Raw genomic sequence first — 17,714 nt, forward strand, 5'->3', positions numbered from 1 at the left:
ATCGAGGATGTACGGTAGCAGTCTTATCGATGACGTACGAACCGACAGCCCTCGTTTAAAGCAGCAAAACGGACGATGGATTCACTCGAATGCTGTCTAACGAATCGATCCGTGGTGATCCGTATCCTGTAGGGCACTTTAAGCACATATAATTCTGCCAATATTCCCCATTAAAATAGTGGGCAACACTAGTCGAGAAGATATTAAATGGGAAAATCAACGTAACGTCCAGCAACTACGATTTAGAACGCCTGCTTTGCAGTGAAGCGGTGAAATGAGTTGCGTTAAGCCTGCTAATGGCTGTGCAATGACCATTCACTATCGGGCGTCCATTTGTGCGTAAAGCGTTATTACGCTTTACGGTCCAAATGGGTCAAAGGAGCATCCGAAGCGGTACAAATAAACTGTTGCGCCCACGGCAGGGTATCATCATGGCACCGCAATCACAACCCGTTAAAATTCCCCCGTTTGAAATGATTGCAACAGTTTAACGCCGCACTATTGAACTGATGCTGGCCTAGGGTTAGGGCTTGGTAATAATTTATTTTCTTTCATTTACGCTCACACCACGCCACTTCACATATTTCAACCCGTACCGTACCGCACCGCACCGTGCTACCGTACAGCTGTTTGCTTGGTCAACCGAAATTGACAGACACGTTGTGTGGTAGCGTCGCGTGCGTTTACTACCCGGTTACAACAATACTATCGTGGTGCCCGTCGGGGGCCCGTTGTTTATACGAAGCATTTACACCTCGACCGTAAAACCGTACAGAAGGTAAACACACAGCGACCGAAGACGTCGCTGATGGCATCTCTGTCAGCGCAATGTATCATTCGGCGGATCCATCAACCGCGGACCCCGCGCACACCAGGACCGCACGGTGCTGAACGATGGAAGACCGCTCGTCTTCAAAAGTTGGACAGCTGAAGGTGCCTCCAGGGAAGTGGAGTGTAGAGCGTCGGAAAGACAAAACTAATGATGGCGGAGCGGGTTCGTTGTTTACATGCAGATAGGTAGCTCGGTTTAAATACATTCGTGTACAGACGGTTGGAGTAAACCCGAACAGGCTTTGTCTGTCTGTAGAAAGCGGTGTGCGCGAGTTTGTGTGCGCGTGTGTGTTGATCTTGTTTTCTCAACATTCCGCACACCGATCTGACCGTCACGCGGAAACGTCAACATTGGAGTGGGTGAGCACGTCAAACATGTACACTACACCCACCCAGCTGTGTTTCGCGGTACTGACAGTGTTGGTAGTAGGTTGACGGTTTGATGTCGGCTGTGATTGATCGTAATGGCGTCAATTGTTAAGAGGAATCACTCCGACCATGTGTACCAAGAAGTGCGTTCGATTTATCTTTCGTAAGTAATGATAATAAAGGATCTAATTCTATCATTAATTGACTTTTAATTAAATCCCCTACTCCTTAGATGCATTTGGATAATTACAGGGTGCGCCATCAGGAAGTATCCGAGTTTAAAGTTGAATAACTCAGTCATTTTTCAGACGATTTTGACAAATAGGACAGTTTCTGAAACTTCAGTTTATGCCATTTTAGTAATGCATCATTTCACATTAAAAGAGTGGACTGAAATTGTCACACTTTACATTGAAAATAATAGTGAAAGCTGCGGTCGAGCAATGGTTGGTGAATCCTCGTTCGCCGCATATGACGGCGCACGCTTTTTTTCTGTAGTTCTATTTGTAAAATAAGGTTTGTACCAACAAACCGAAGACTATGAAATAACTTAGAGCAAATATTGGAGCTGAAATTGCCAAAATAACTCCCTAAATGTTGTCAAAACAATGTAAAATGCCCGAAAAAGAGCCTCTTTTTTGTACGTCGCATGAAGGCGGTCATTTGATCGATATCATATTTTAAGTATGGCACAATAAATGGCATAGAATAACCTAAATAAAACAGGATTATTTTTTAAAATCGACTGAAAAATGATTGAGTTATTAAACTTTAAAATCGGATACTTCTTGATGGCGCACCTTGTACACTTGTGGATTTTTTGTTCATTTCAGGACTACTGGATCTGTGAAAGCACACATTACAACCAAACGTGTGTGGGTACACTATGCGATCAACATTGATTAAATTTCTGAGTTGAGAAAATTGTCAGCAAAATGGAAATCTGGGCTAACTAACCGGACCAGTAATTGTAACTCATTCCGAATTGTCCCTTTCATCCTTTTTCAAACGGATAGCAATTGCGTAATCACGCAGCAATTAGCACGCACCAAAAAGGGCCTCGTATAAAGTGTTGCCGTTCGTTCGTACCCCTCAATCTGCGTAAATTATTGTCACATTTTCCACCTCCATTAACGACACGTTTACTTCGATTATTCTGGTGTGTTCGCATGGATTACGCTCAAGTCGAGCGTTCGTACACGTGTCCTGGTGTCGTTGGGAAGTATTCTGCTCCTAGCTCGTCGCTACCAAATCCCATCGACTAACAGAATCCACAAGCAAGAAGTACAAGAGCCATAAGCAGTGACCAGGAATCCCGGGAATCGCTTCCTGCGCCTGCTGACCTATAAACGGCAGGTCCATCTCAGGTTTCTGTTCGCGGAAGCAAACATATCATAATAGAGCAAACAGATCCCCCTCCCTCGCGGGGTTGCCAACCACATAAGCGTTCCTCTTTCATCCCCTTACCTTGTTACGGATTGGCCGATATTGGTTGCGGTCCTCCTTGTCGGTGGAAGTTTGCTCCAATAGTCTCCCTTTGGGCGCTTGGTTCTCTTCTGAACCAAACACTCCTTTCTCGGTAACCTTCTGTCAGACAAATCCGCAATCCTCAAAAGCTTTTTTCCTGGAAGGAGGAGGAGGCAATGGGGGAAAGGAATATTCTTTCTCACTCTTTCCTTTCTCGTTTCCCGTCATATTAATCGAGACCGATGATTTGCGCTTGGACAACAGCTAATCCAATGGCAAGAGTAGCTGTCCTAGGTAGTGGACGCATAGTCCAAGATAGCCAGGTGGCTCACGTTACACCAGATCCAGGGCCCCGTGGATGAATCCGAGCAGGGGAAAGGTCTTTTGTTTGACCAAACAATGGAGACAGCTGGGTCCACCATCCCTGGTCGGTTAGGATATCCCTACCGGGAGTACCGGGTTCTGAGAAAAGGATTAGCATTTTTATTAGCAAACAGCGACCGCCAATTCGTTCTCTAGGCTCTAGTGGCAGTAGGCACCCGCTGGAGCACCGGAAACGCGTGCGGTACACCGCACTTTTAACGCAAGTAACGTTATTCAAATTTATGCCACGTGAAGCGCCAGTTAGAGCTCAAGTGGTCTCGTTGGACGCCATCAACTGTCGAGTACCAGGGCACTTGGGCGCGAAAACACTTGCTTACTTATCAAGTGTCACTTCATTCGGCCACATTACCGCACCAGCAAACTTGTGGTCGGTGTGGTCTGGTCTGGTTTGGTGGTCGGAATTATTCCGAAATATCCGGTACAGTTGATGAGAGCCAGCAATCAGAATGCTTGTTTACGGGTCCACAATTGATTCGTAATCCGTTCGTACATTGCCATTCACTTAGTTGAATCCAACTGCCAACTAATCGAATTAAATTGAACGATCCAAGCAACCTTTCAATCTTCATACACATCCTCCGGAGCTCCAAGGAGCACTAGCACGACCACCATCACCCTTTCGATCAATCGATCCTTTCGGAGAGAACCGAACCACAGAACGAAAATCCCCTCCATTCACAATTGGATTGGCCAAGCGGAGTGGAATGCTGTTTGCGTCCGGATTACAGAACGATAGCTCCGATATCGCATTCGATCGAAGCGGGCAATGTGTTCTGCTGCTGCAAGCTTTCCTTCTTGTCGTTCTTGTATTCACAGCACAGCGTAAACTCTTTCAGGTGAGCTCGAGATAAATTACCTTCAATCTATCAACGACGCAACCGACAGAGCCCCCTTCCAGCCCCCCTGGTCCAGGATTCCAGCCTCGAATAGGAAACGGAAAAATATGAATTGCCTTCCGCCGTGCCGCCCGGTGTGGATTTTATGATTTATGATTTGTTTTCCTTATTGATTCCGCAAGAAATTGGTTTCCTTCAACGGCCTGGCTTTTGGCCGTAGGGAGCGTGGTAATTATTTATCTACCTAGCTCTAGGATTGTAATTTTAGAACCGATGCTGGGTGCTATCGTTTGAATCTTGTGTTGTCCTCCGACCTTCGCATGCTGGAAGGTGCGAGACACGAAAGATCAATCATATCGGGTTGTTAGTGTTTACACGGCCACGGTTCCCTTTTTGACTTGCTTGCCCAAACCGTTCCCAGTGGTTTTGTGCTCGCCCAACGGTGGTCACTGACCAGTGGTCAGTAGCTGGTGCTCCCATAAAGCGAAAGTTGACTAATGGAAAATCGTTTCATCAATCGCGAAGGGTCGAGCACCTCGGACCAAACGATTAGCCGGCTAATAAACGATAAAGCGTAAAGTGACCCATCATATTACTCCTGCCACCGTTACGTTGCCTTTACCTCTTGCCAATCTATCGATTTTATTGCTTCCAGGCGATGGAGCGGTCGGGAATCAACCGGGATCTGGAGCCAAGTTTATGATCTGCTACCTATTAAAATTCACCTCATAACGACTTCATTACTCTCGAGGTACTCGTAATCGGTTTAAAACAAGGAAAATAAATCTCGAATGAAACTAACTCGCTCGGAAATGGCTAACCAAATTCGCAATGGATGGAGTAGGATGATAGCTTGGGTCACATTTATCAACCACTTATAACGATGGTTGGCAACGATGCTCTTACCCCGGACCGGTTGAAAGTGGTTTGGTGAGGGCACATGTTTAAAACCATTTAATCGATGTAATCCTGACTGGTACGTGGCCACGTGCACCAGTTTGTCACTAGAAAAACACCAGCAGCACCAGTTTTTTCTTTGTAACAAAATTAATTATTAATGTCAACAACGGATTTTTTGTAAATTTTATTAAATGCTTTCTCTGCCAAGTATTTGCATATTTTGGAGCACATCAGACGCAACGTGTTCAATTATTGATTATTGCTACTTCTTATTTAAACATTCTCTACGAGATAATTAAATTGCTTTTCAGACCCATTAAAGCGTGCCTCGCATGCCCGGTGAAGCAATTAAAAGCAATTTACTAAACAAACAATCATGCAACTCAGCTGACGCCATGCATGCTGGTACTTTATTAAAAAACAAAAAGCCATATCACCTCCACGAAGGGAAGCGTTAAAATATTAACGATTAAGAACTTTCATTGTGTTACCATCACCGACAGGTGATCGGATCTTTGAATAATGATTTTTTTGTCCGCATTCCTTTGCTGGCTCGTCGGTTTGATAGCAATTTCGATGTTTGTTTCGTGTCACCGCACACCAATAACCGGATCCTCAACTGGAAAAGGATTTTTCCGCCTATTTTGGGAGAGCAAAACTGTCCTTCCCGGAATGGCAGCTTTACCATTTTGTTACGATCATTCGCAAGCACGGATGAAAGCTTGGCTGGAATGCCACGCCTAACAGCGGTCGGCCTTGGTTGGCGCGGAACTGCGCCCGTTCGTTAATGCGCTTAACGCGCCCTGCATTAAGTATCTGCACACGCTGGCCAGTACGGCCTAGTCAGTAGCTTTCGTGGTTTTGTGTGCGGGAAAATGTTCGCAAAATTTCGCCAAATCCTCTGTCCGTTCATCCTTTGTGCCACTAAGGGGTGCGGTTCGCTGGTGTTTCGCGCGTGAATGCGATCCTTTCCGGTACCATGGGCTACCGGCCGTGTACCCATCTCAAACCCGATTGCAGGAACGCGACGAAGCGCTAATAAAATGACACCTTCCCAGCGAAACCTCCGTCATTTCGATGTGCTGGTGAATATCGATCTGGCGCACCGAAAAGCCGAAAGACTTCCCTTTTCCGGTCGTCCCCTTTAAGAGGAGTGTTTCAGAGGGGCCAAACCCTAAAGCATTTCGCCGTTGCGTCAATCGTCTTTACAAATTCAATCACCATTTCAATCCTTTTCCCAAAGTACTCGTAAGGCCTTCATTTTAATTAACGATTAATTCTTTCCAATTAAGTATTCCACTCAACTTCATGGTGCGGTACGCGTGTGGCTCCTTTCAGTGCCGCTCAAGTTCAACTCCACGCATAGAGAACGGAACGCCAGTTCCCAAAGCGGCTTTTAAGGGGCTTTTCATGTTTCCGTCAATGGAGGACAATGTTCAGTTCATTAGCAGCAATGTTGGGAACCAACTGTGTGTTTATTTAATTTATTTCATTAAACAAGAGCACCATTCTAGAGTGTGGAAGTCATATTGTGTTTAATTATTAGCTCTATTTGCTGTAAAAACCACCGATTGATCTGCCATCGATAAACGATCTTTGCAATGACTTTGCAATTTCAAAGTTTGGTGTGTGCTAGAAAACGATTTTCCCAAGAATTCCATTTCTATTGGAAATGTAATTAGTCTGAAATGAATATCCAATGCAATGGCACTTGGGACATGGAAAGAATTCCAATTTATGTGTGCAGTGATTTGCCAATAGACGCCAGCATGTTGCTTCATTCGAAAGGTTACTCCCACATCGCCTCACTTTTTTTTGCATCCGATCCATCTTATCATCTTCAAACGATATCTAAAAATAGACACATCGATCTGGTTCGGTACACATGGGGTTCATAGAAATAAAAATTGAATCACATGACATTAAATGATGACGCATCACGACTTTAATTTAGTATCCACAAAAGCTTTAAAAAGGACTCCATTTTGGCGATGAATCAAACGTTCGCTTCTTTTTTTAAATCATTCTCAAGGCAGTCAGTCAGTCATGAAATCGGGCTGCATAAGGCAGATCATCACTTAGCATGATGAGATGCTCTTTCATTTATCTAAATTATGAAGCATGGAGCTTCGTCGCCGGCTGCTCATCATCTGTCTCGATGTTACACTAGTACCTACATTTGCATACCGCCGTACGCGTGTGGGTACACTAAGAGAGCATTGCTGCCCCACACGATGCCAAGTTTATGATCCATATTCGATAAACATAATCTGCTCTGTTTTTATTTTCTCTTTTTTACGGTTCCACGAACCTGATGTCTTTCGCTGTTTCGGTGGAGGTTTAACTTTAAGTTGATTCGATTTTTCTAGGAAATTTCGTCGAGTAACTGCGTCAATCCAAAGGATGAAATATTGTATTGCGAGTGGGAAGTAAATGATTTTAGTAAATTAAACTATAAACTAATGAACGATATTTTTGTGATGAAAACGGATTAGCCACCTTTGTGATGAATTCTAGGGAGCCAAGGGAGTGCGCATTTCACATACCGCCGGGAATACATAAACCGTCTAAAAGCATTTGATCATATTTCCTTACCCTTCACTCCTTAACTTAACCCTATTTTCGGATCAAAGGCTCAGAACCGATATAATATAACTTGATTTAGTAGAGAGCCCGTAGCCCCGTGTCAATCAAGGCGTTTTATGCCTTTTGCGAACGTCCTTGGGTCCCAAAGGGCTTAGGGCATAAGCCATGCAACGCTTTATGCTGAGTGTTTATTTGAGTGTGCCAAACTCACACAGGATTGAGTGTGTTAGCTTGGTGCAAGCTTCAGGGTTCAGTGTTGCAAGAAAACATACGTTGCAACAAGGGGTTGCGAGAAGAAATCAATTCCAAACGGAGCCAAGGATCAGCATCTTTTCGCCGCACACCATCATCATCATCATCAACATCCTTCGCGATACTTTTGATCGAATCGCTGCGTCATAAGGAGAAATCCCGTAGCCACCAACGCGGACGAAGTGCTGGCGCTGAGATTGAAAGAGTCGTAAACACGGAGGTAACCCGTGAAATCTGGGGAAAGTGATTCTGTACATAAAAAGTTGTGGTCTTAGTTTGGATGTTAGTAAGAGAATGAGATTCGACCGCAGCACGAATAGAGGACGTTGCAACGTAAGAAATAGTTACGTATTTCTCTTTGATTAAAATGTCTTATCATCTATCTTCGAAGGACAAAACCACCACCGTATGATGGTGCTAACGCAATGAATTGCATGATTAATTACGTGGACAGAATATTGATGCTCGGACAGAAAGGTAGTGATGTGCTTAATCAATCATCAATTGATCGATCCCATCCTTCTCATCTCACGATTCAATGCTCCGGCATTTGCGTTGTTAATTATGTCGATCACTCTCGCACCCCATACACTCACCGAACGGCCATTTGCCACAATCAATTCACATACAAGTGACACCCACGTGTTAATTCTGTTCTCTCGTGGTGTTGATCCAGTCCAGATTGGCACAGCTTTAAATTGGAAAATGATGACATTCCTGCTGATACACCGCATGACAGACCGTTATCAGCGACACAACCAGCGAAAGATCATGGCAGCATGATTGATGATGTTTAAAACGATGCCACTTTATCCGGGAAAGTATGAATCGTGAGCGACCTCACTCCAGTCCGTGATTCCACATAAAAAACGTTCCAAATTTTCCACGAAACACGCACTTTCAAGCACCGAGCGGTGTCTGTTGACCGGTTTGTTGGTATGGTATGACCCTTCATTTATTATCATTTCCACCGGAAGTCAGCACCAGTACTGGTGGTTGGAGATAAAATGTCCATATGGCCATTCCGGTCCGAAAGCATACACTTTAAGTGTCAGACTGGTCAAGGTCAACATGGGTGAGCAAGGGATAATGCTTCGTTTGCACAACGGAAGGGTTCCAATTTTGTTTCAACTGCTAGTTTATATTGCTTTGCACAGCAAAATTTCGCACCGGGATATTTAGCTTCCAATTACTAAGTTTTGGAAAAACGAAGGACTCATCTGTACTGCTGTAGCTAGGTCCCTTATGTCACCACACATCCATCTATATTGCTCTCATTGAAGTCCATGGAACAGTTAGTATTGAATAATTTCACTCGTTGATCGTAATCCAACTGCAAGCGATAGGAAGTACGCCCAAAAGCCCTATAAAGCAAGATCGAATCAAATCGCCATTAAATTAAGATTAATTTGAGGTAATTTTAGATGCCATCGACATTGCGTCACAGTTGCACGATGGCCATTATGTGAGGCATAAAAATGGTCCGCTTAGCAGCCCGCTTTGTCGCTTAGCACCAACACCCTCAAACATGCGAGCATTTTTCAAGAATGCAAAACGTGATCACTAAAGCAAATGGGACAGGGAATGTCAAAGCATAAGCACGCCCGGAATGCTTCAGATATCCCTTTTACCCGCGGTATCATTCCGGGGTGAAGAATAAAGAAACCAAGGTAGGAGAACCCATTTGTCACTCGCAGTGCAGAACTCGTTTGAAGGAGGAGGAGGATTGTGCTGGAGTGCCAGTCGGCCTCGTCACGTTCGAGCGCTTCATTCACCAAAAGTTTCCTTATTTTATTGCCTTCCCGTCGCCACGCCAAAGATGAGAATGGGCGGTGGGAAAGCAGAAAGTGCTATAAATAGTAACGGCAACGCGGCCAGTAATAACGAGTGACAACGAGTTGTTTTTGTCCCCGTAGAATCGGTGTACGGTGATGAAGCCGTTGCGACCACGAGAGACCACGGACAAGGACGTGCGTTTCGCGGTCGCCATTAGGAGATGAATGTGGGAAAGTACCTTAAGGACGCCGGTCCCAGGATAGCAACAATCCGCGTTAATCGTTTCACATGCGAACGACCGAAATGTGGGGTTGAGAGAGAGTGGGTTGGGGGCATTCTCGCGTGGGGAATTGTTTGTTTAGTGCGCGCGCTCCCGAGCCGAGATACTAGGGTTGCCCTCGCGGAATTGTCTTTCCAGCTGTCAGCTCGTCATGGGCGAATCATGGCTTACTTTTTTCCACCGATCCCACTCCACCGTCCACCGACCTTCTTTTGAAAATAACTTTTAAAATTAAGACACCGGGGGCGTATTGTTCGTTCCGATTTTCCACGGATAAACAATACTGGCGAGTTGGTGCGTTCGCTGTGTGTTGGGTTGAGTACTGCCTCCGCTCAGGGTGTTACCTATCATTCACATCACAAATGCTGCTGCCGACAACAAATTAACATTTCCTTCCCAAAACCGAACCATTTTTTCCCCCAAAAAAGAAGCTGCGGAAAATATTTCTTCGAACTCCGGTCCGACGCACACTTGAATCCCACAATCCGTTCTGGAATGCGTTTGCAGACTGCTGCTGACACCGACAGACCCACTCGTTAGGGTGGCGCCACGCCCGAGTGCGAGTGGGGGATTATGTTGAACTTTTAATGAATTTTCTTTACACAGCATCTAAAACACCACACCGCGGTGCTCATACACTCCAACTTTCCGAGTTTATCGGTCGTACTTGTTCATAAATCGAGGGGAGGAGTTGGTGTGCAATTTTTCGGGAAAAAAAATGTATGTGAAAAGCACGGAGGATGAACGAAACGGATCAGGTTCCTTATACTCACCGACGATGATGTCAGTTGGTGGTCGCTTTGGTTGCTGATCCATCGCACCGCATTGTGGGAGAGGACGGGTTTTTTTTGGTTCTAGGAAGCACTAATCTGTGTTGGATAAGCACAATCCCAATTCACACCGTTTGCACCGTTACCTAACAGAAAACTCTATCTCTCTCCCAGGAGCTCACTTTGTTTCACTTCCAAGACTAGAAATGTAGAAAACAGGTAGCCTACCACTTGACACTTCCGAACTGCAAGCCTCCAAGATCACGATGGAGTTATTTTTAGCAATTTATTAATCCTCAAACTGGGTACGTCTGCCGCACATTGCAATTAGCACATCGTCACGCAACGCATCATGATGATGATGGTGATGCTGCTCGTGCAGCTGCAAAGTGTAGCAAAAAGAAGAAACATCTTGAGTGAAAAAAAGCACTTCTTACGCATCCTATCCACAATCTGTTTACTGGCCACCTCACACACTTGTAGTTTTCGCGTTATCCATTTTTCTTGTTATTTTTGAAACCACCTCTTCCTCCGGAAACGGACACTTGCCTGGACGGACGGAAAACCGAATCGGTAAACAACGATTCAATGGGAGTGGAAAACCGACCCAGGGTGGGTAAATCATCGAGCGATCTGGCGTTATCGATTTTTATCGATCGGATGCTATGGCCGCGAGATGCTTGTGCGTCGAATGTGGACTTAAATTTAGAATCAACACTTAGCACTGTCTTCTCTGTGAACCACTAGCACTGGTCGACTAGGGAGGAGTGTTTGCCCTCCCGATGAGTCTCCTTGAACTTCGCCGTCGATCAATCAGTGAGCGGTGATGAAATCTGAATAATTCTTTTTATTCCAAAAAATCCATAAAACACGAAAATTGTACAATCACCAGTCAAGTGCATGTTACTCACTGTCCAAATAATAGCAAGAAATCGCTGACTAACTGACTTGGAAACAAACGACATGCGAACGTAGAAAATGCCTTTTAATAGAATGTTTACTCCCCGTCTCGACGCACAGGCGGTACAGACTACTGTTAACGTGTTGTTTGCACACGAAATTAACATACCGAAATTCAGATTTACATAACCTGCGACGATTAACGCACGAGCTAAGCACTCACAAACACTGCCAGCGAGTACAGCAAAAGCAGACGAAGCAAAAAAGTAGCAGAAATACTTTTTTAACTTCCAAGGAGTTCACTAAATTGTATCTTAAAGAACTACTGATCGAACTGTTACACGAGCGTCAACGAGCGTGCGATAAATGTCGGTTGCAACGGCACCACAGCGAGCACCAACCGATGCTGTACCCGGTTCGATGGCTACTGAGCGCGACACTTGGCACCGTTTGCTGTGTTTACTAACCGCCTAACCGACGGCTACAGGCGGCCAAAGTGTGGGCAGGACGTTCCGAGCGCTAGTCCTCGATGTGTGGCGGTGGGAGGTATGTCCTACCTGTCTGCTTGCCCGAACCCAGCTCAGCACCCAGTCGTGGTTCTCAATGAAAACCCGAAAGCGGTGAAAACGCGCGGGAAAACTTAGTGCATGCGCACGCTTGCTGCGAGCGTGACGTCACCAGGGTAAGGTTACCGGTCGTTGGCAAACAGTTGGTTACTTTCGTAAACAATGTCGGTAATGTGGCGCGCGGATTGGCACCGGCCAGTGGGACGCAGCAGCCGAACAAGCACAATCGGGCGATAGGTGCCACGTGCGCGGTCGGTTGCAGTGATGGCCAACCTTCCGTTCCGTTTCGGTTTGATTGAGAGCTTTACAGACATGAAGCAGTAAATCAAAATTCACTACACAATTAAAAAAATTCCGAGACTTTTATTTCTATTTAAAAAATATATACAAAAAGTATAATTCTTTTGTATTTTCAGATGATAATCTATGAAAAAAGGTCCAGTTCTAGTAATAGTATTATGTAGGAACAAAACCAACGGTAAAAGAAGGTATTAGAAACTATTTACAACTTAACATAATCCAATTAAGTGAATCATTCGTTCATCGCTAGTTTTACGGATGAGACACGTTAAGGATGAACATTTAATAAGAGAAACAAATTCTTGAATAAATTATAGATGCTTATTAAATTTACTTTTTAGTATATTCTAACTAAATCTGTGTAGTCATTGTCCTTGTATATCCAAGGTAAACATTGCTAATTAAGTAAAAGCAATAAATTAATAGTACATTATGAATATTTTTTTTTTAAAGATGCCGAACCTTCGCGTAATGTATTCATTTGCTCGTTTATTTTCTGGGTTAATAAGCTCCAAGAAGATCTTTCTCCCCATTTGTACCTTATCGAACATCAAAGCAGAGCAAACAACCAAGCCATACACAGTCGACCTGCCGACGTTTGGGCGCGGAATCGCTCTCATCGAGCCATCGATACCGATGGCCGGAAGTAAAGGACGCTCCCCGACGTTTGTTTGCCCGTGCGTGAGTAACTAAGGGGCCACGACGGCCACGAATTGCACCATCCGCCCCATTCCGTGGTGACACGCGAACAAGCGAAACCATCAACAGCCTATTAAACTCGATTTCTTAGTAATTGCCGGTGACGCCTTGGGTATGGTAGACTTGGCTCATGCTTTCGGATCTGAATCACACGCATCACACTCGAGCACATGCATCGCATCGGGAGCGCTTGTCTCTCCTGCGTTTGATACGTGTTTATCAGCCTAAAGAAGGAATTATTCCATCGTGACAGTTTTATGCGAACCCTCAGACTTATCTTATCAGCTACGAGCTCTGCAGGCCAGTGTGCGTGTGGTTCGTTTTTAGGCGGATATGATAACGGATAGGCGGGAACGTTGGGCGCGTCCATGCTCCAACGCCAGGTGTCTAATCAGTTGCGGACATCACCTCACACCGGAGGCGTCGTGTGTTCCCTTACATTGACCCCGTCGGCTATGTGGCTTTGAGCGGTTGCTGGTGGTTAGAGTGATTGGAAATCTCATTGATCGAGTGAAAAGTGAACTTACCCTTTCTTCAGTTGTGCGGCCAAGAGCCATCGATTAGAAAGATGGCTAGAGTGTGTGCAATTACAATACTTTTGGTTATTGCTACCCTTACCGGTACAGCAGTTGGCCAACAGCAAGGTAAACGTTAGCGGCATCTAGAAGAAAAGGCATTAGAAGAAAAAAAAGGAATTAGAATGACTAAAGCGAATGGCATATTAGCCAGTAATGTCTGCCAGTGGTTCTTGTGGTTCACTAGAATCTATATCCTAAGGCAGTGCCTACTATCTGCAAGCTTATCAGATTTTCGGCACAGACTTTTACAACTCAGCCAGCACTGAGCAAACGAACGGAGTGTGTACTGCAGCGAGTGTCGGATTTTGACGGTCAAATCTGGTCTGCTAATGCTTAATGGTTTGCAGTAATGCTGTATCTAGATGGTTTTTATTTTTTACAAACACTGCGTGGAGCGCTATCGAGGAAGATATGCTTTATCTAGTACAGCATTTGGGGCCACCTCCTGTGCCGCTGGTCAGATGATCTCATGCCGGTGGGTGTACTTGAGGGTAATCCGTTTTTGAAGGACAAACGATAGCGTGGTGCTAGCTAGTTCTTACAGCATTAGTTTAAAGTTTTAGAGACGACACAATTCCCTGTAGTTTTGGAATAAATGGTGGCTTGCGAAACGAAAGTCCAAAAATACGAAACGTATTCCAGAATTTTCATCCTGCTTGGTCATCCCAGGTGACGTAATCTGGCACGCTGAGTTCGGTATCCACCATAGACGAAAAATCCACGCTGTGTGGCGGTACCAGCCAGTTACTCATGCCGTAAGATGGTATACGAGATATCGTAAGTTCCAAGCTATGGTCTAGATTGATACTCCAAACTGAGCAGTACGACTCACCACACCGATCAAGCCTGATGGCATCGATTGCAAATCCCTTCAAAATGTAGAAAACTCGAGACAAGCAGCGACTCGTGGTAGAGTCATTGCTGCTGCTGCTGCTGTTGGTTTCGCGGTTTGCCCACCTTATCACCAGCGCTATCGATGATGATAAGCCAAACAAACAATTCAGTGTACTTCGCGCCAAAGTAATCATCGCCCATGGGTGCGTGTGGGTCTGGCCTCCTCCTTCCCACAAAAAAAGAGACTCCGATAACCCTTCATAATGCGGCGTCTAAAAATACGAGTTGGCGAAAATCTGTCCTCGCGTATCGGTAACGTCGTCGTTGTTAAACTGTTGACTCGATTGATTGAGCGACCAGTGCATCTTCGGTATATCCCTCTGCAGTTCGGCATCGAAGCTGAGGTGTAGTGGAGCAGGAGTCCTTCTTGCGCAACTTCCAGCGCAACAGGAGATAAGATAAGACACCGGTCTAAGCGTTCATTTAACGGTGTTGTTCGGGTCGGCCACTCGGGTACCGTTGGTAATATAGCTCCACGATCTACGATTCTGTCTCCTTCCCAATCTCCCCTAGAACGCGTGTGTGCCCTTTCACGGTATATCTCCGAGTGTGAGCAGCTGCAGCGCGGTCAATCCGATGTCATCTGCGTACACGTACAGGATAGCGTCGAGTGCGCGCAACGTATTCGCAATGGAACGGCCGATTTCGGTGTTTTCAGCGCTGAAAGTACCCTGCTATTGGCCAGTTTGGGCTGGGAAGGGCTGACCGTCATCAAGGAGGTGCGCAGCGCTGAACGGGCCCGCGAACTGTTGGACTTCCAGTCGGCGGTCGTCGTTCGCAGTCGCCATACGGGAGGGCTGGATGGGCTGCGAGGACTCCGGTACTGCCATCCGGGTTTCCAGTACACTCGCACGCAACGCTGGACCGAGCGAGTGCTGAAGCACTTCGAACGGTTGGTGGTACCGGCTACCTGCGACGAAGGACTGCACACGGCCACCGAGATCGAGGCGGCCGGATTGGCGAACTTCTTCGGTGCTTCCTGCCGTCCGGGGCTCTGGTCGCAGATACCCAAGGAAGATGCCCGGCTTAGTAAGTGTCCCCTGCGGTGCAGTGCCCTCCATGGTGGAAGGTGGTTTGATTTTTCCATTTCCTTTTCTTTCCCCCAATTTCCAGAGGATAAGTATGCCAGCTTGTGTTCGCTGTGTCCAAATCAGACCTTCTGCTCGTACGATGGATCCGTTGGTAGCCATCAGGCAGCGCTTCAGTGCCTGGAACGTGATGCGGATGTCGTGTACGCTTCGGTACAGGAGATTCAGCAATTCTTCGAAAGCCGCACCGCAATGAAGAACGATTACTCTTTCCTCTGTCCCGATGGTTCATTGCGGCCAGTCGATGGACCGGCCTGTGCCTGGGTAATGCAACCATGGGGCACCGTTATCTCTACCTCGACCAAGGCAGTCCAGATCTCGACGCGTGTCGATGGTTGGATGCGCAGCAACGACTTCAGTCCTTCGCCGTGGGAAGAAGCCATCATTCAGATACTGACACGCCACAACGCGGATCGATTGGCTCCGGTTAGCTCAATTCAGGCACCCGCTGACTACGTGCGTCCTCACCGGCCACTGCCGATCGCGTCGGACTTTTGCGGTACCACTGCCCGTTGGTGTACGACCTCGCTCGAGGAGAAGAACAAGTGTGATGTGCTGGCAAAGGCCGCACTTACGGCCGGAGTTGTGCCAAATCTCGAGTGTAACAATCCGACCACGAACCGGATCGCCTGTCTGCGTGAGATCGCCGGTGAGCGGGCGGACTTTGCTGGTATCGATTCCAACTACGGATTTCTGGCGCGCCAATCCAACCTGGCCGCCGCACTGTACCAGGAGACGGACAAGGAGAAGTACTCCCGCGTGGTGGTGCTCGTCCACGAGGGTAAAGATCACGATCGGTTCGAGAGGTTGCGCAACTCAAAGGCTTGTTTCCCGGAGTTTGGTGGAATCGGTTCGTATGGCCCTGGCCCTGCATTCCTTAGATTGTGCTACCTAATTCAATTCTCTCGTCCTTCCCACAGCTTCGGTCGCTTTCGTCAATGTTGGACGCTCGCGGGGTATATTCGATCGCAACGAGTGTGATTATGGCCGGCTGATGAGTGACTTCTTTGAGGAATCGTGTGCACCAGGTTCGCGGGATGATTTGCACGATCCACGTGGCGAGAGCTCGGACAAGTTGTGTGACCTGTGCAAGTATTCCCAGACGCCCGTTCCACATTCCGTTTCGGCAGATGAGGTTGAAGGTAGTGCGGACCTTGTTGAAGAACCACCGGTTGACGGTATTGATTCGGGACTGCGCCCTCGGGTGGATGCCGGTATTGCAAACGATCCCAACCAGCTCTGTGCGGCCAGTGATTCGAACCGGTATTATGGAACGCGAGGTGCGCTACGCTGTCTGCAGGAGGCCGGTGATGTTGCTGTGGTCGAGGCACAGAACTTGGCCGACCATGCCCGCTTCCTCGGTATGAACGCGAGTGACTATCGAGTGCTGTGCCGCAACGGTTCGCTAGCTGCCAACCCTGGATTCGTGGTGGACGAGGAATGCTTCCTTACGACGATCGTCGATGGAGAGATCGTGGTGCGCCGCCAGTGGGAAAAGACGGACAACGTTGTCCACGCGCTCAGCTCGCTCGATCAGTATCTGCAGAGCGATCCCGACTTCCGGATGTACAACATCTTCGCTGGAGTGAAGGACTTGCTGTTTGAAGACTCGGCCCTCGGTCTAGTGTCGCCGCAGCACGCCGAGCTCGGCACTGCGGTCCAGAACTACATTCGCTTGTTCGAGAATATCGAGGACTGCCAGAATGCGGCGCCATCGACGACGCTCGCACCAGGCGGAACTGGTGGACGGGCCGCCATCATGACGGTCAATGTTCTTCTTACTATTCTGCTCGCCGGTATCATTGCCTGGCGGCTCTAGAGACAGCTAACTCAGCATCAAACCTTTTGTGCGAAGAACAGATCGTCAATTGCATGCGATCCATGTTATAAGTCTAGCCGATCACATTAAGAGCCATCCTGTAATAATACATTTCCTCTCCGTAAGATACGTCATTTTGGAATGGTGCGTTTGCTGTCTTCGAAAAGATTCCCAATCTATATCATCTCTTGTTTTCATGCCTGTAGATTAGCCACGAACTGTAGTAAGTATTTTACGAAACTAACGATTGGCCCAGAGTGGCAAAAGAGTACACAGCATCGAGCGGAAAATTAAACATAGTTTTAAATTTAACATTAACCAGACCCATTTTGTCATTGTACACCCTGTAATTCTTTGTTAAATCTGCAAATAAAAAATATAAAACCGTCACACTAAAAAGAATGGACCGTGTTTTTCTG

General features: G+C 46.6%; 1 protein-coding gene across 1 annotated transcript; it reads left to right on the forward strand.

Annotated features, from left to right (window-relative positions):
• The first annotated feature begins 13,300 nt into the window (after positions 1-13,300).
• Positions 13,301-17,697, forward strand: LOC126578372 (transferrin-like). Its single transcript, XM_050240858.1, has 4 exons — positions 13,301-13,560; positions 14,902-15,417; positions 15,502-16,326; positions 16,397-17,697. Exons 1-4 carry the CDS (start codon positions 13,485-13,487, stop codon positions 17,293-17,295), a joined length of 2,316 nt encoding a protein of 771 aa, XP_050096815.1. The 5' UTR covers positions 13,301-13,484; the 3' UTR covers positions 17,296-17,697.
• The last annotated feature ends 17 nt before the right edge of the window (positions 17,698-17,714 follow it).

Source organism: Anopheles aquasalis, chromosome 3 (genome assembly GCF_943734665.1).
Source record: "Anopheles aquasalis chromosome 3, idAnoAquaMG_Q_19, whole genome shotgun sequence".
Taxonomy (NCBI): Eukaryota; Metazoa; Arthropoda; class Insecta; order Diptera; family Culicidae; genus Anopheles; species Anopheles aquasalis.

What these genes read in the sequence shown, in the direction of transcription:
- LOC126578372 (XM_050240858.1), top strand. Translation starts at nt 13,485, where the DNA reads ATGGCTAGAGTGTGTGCAATTACAATACTTTTGGTTATTGCTACCCTT. An exon ending in CAAGGAAGATGCCCGGCTTA is followed by an intron (nt 15,418 to 15,501) that starts GTAAGTGTCCCC and finishes CCCAATTTCCAG; the next exon opens with AGGATAAGTATGCCAGCTTG. An exon ending in CCCGGAGTTTGGTGGAATCG is followed by an intron (nt 16,327 to 16,396) that starts GTTCGTATGGCC and finishes TCCTTCCCACAG; the next exon opens with CTTCGGTCGCTTTCGTCAAT.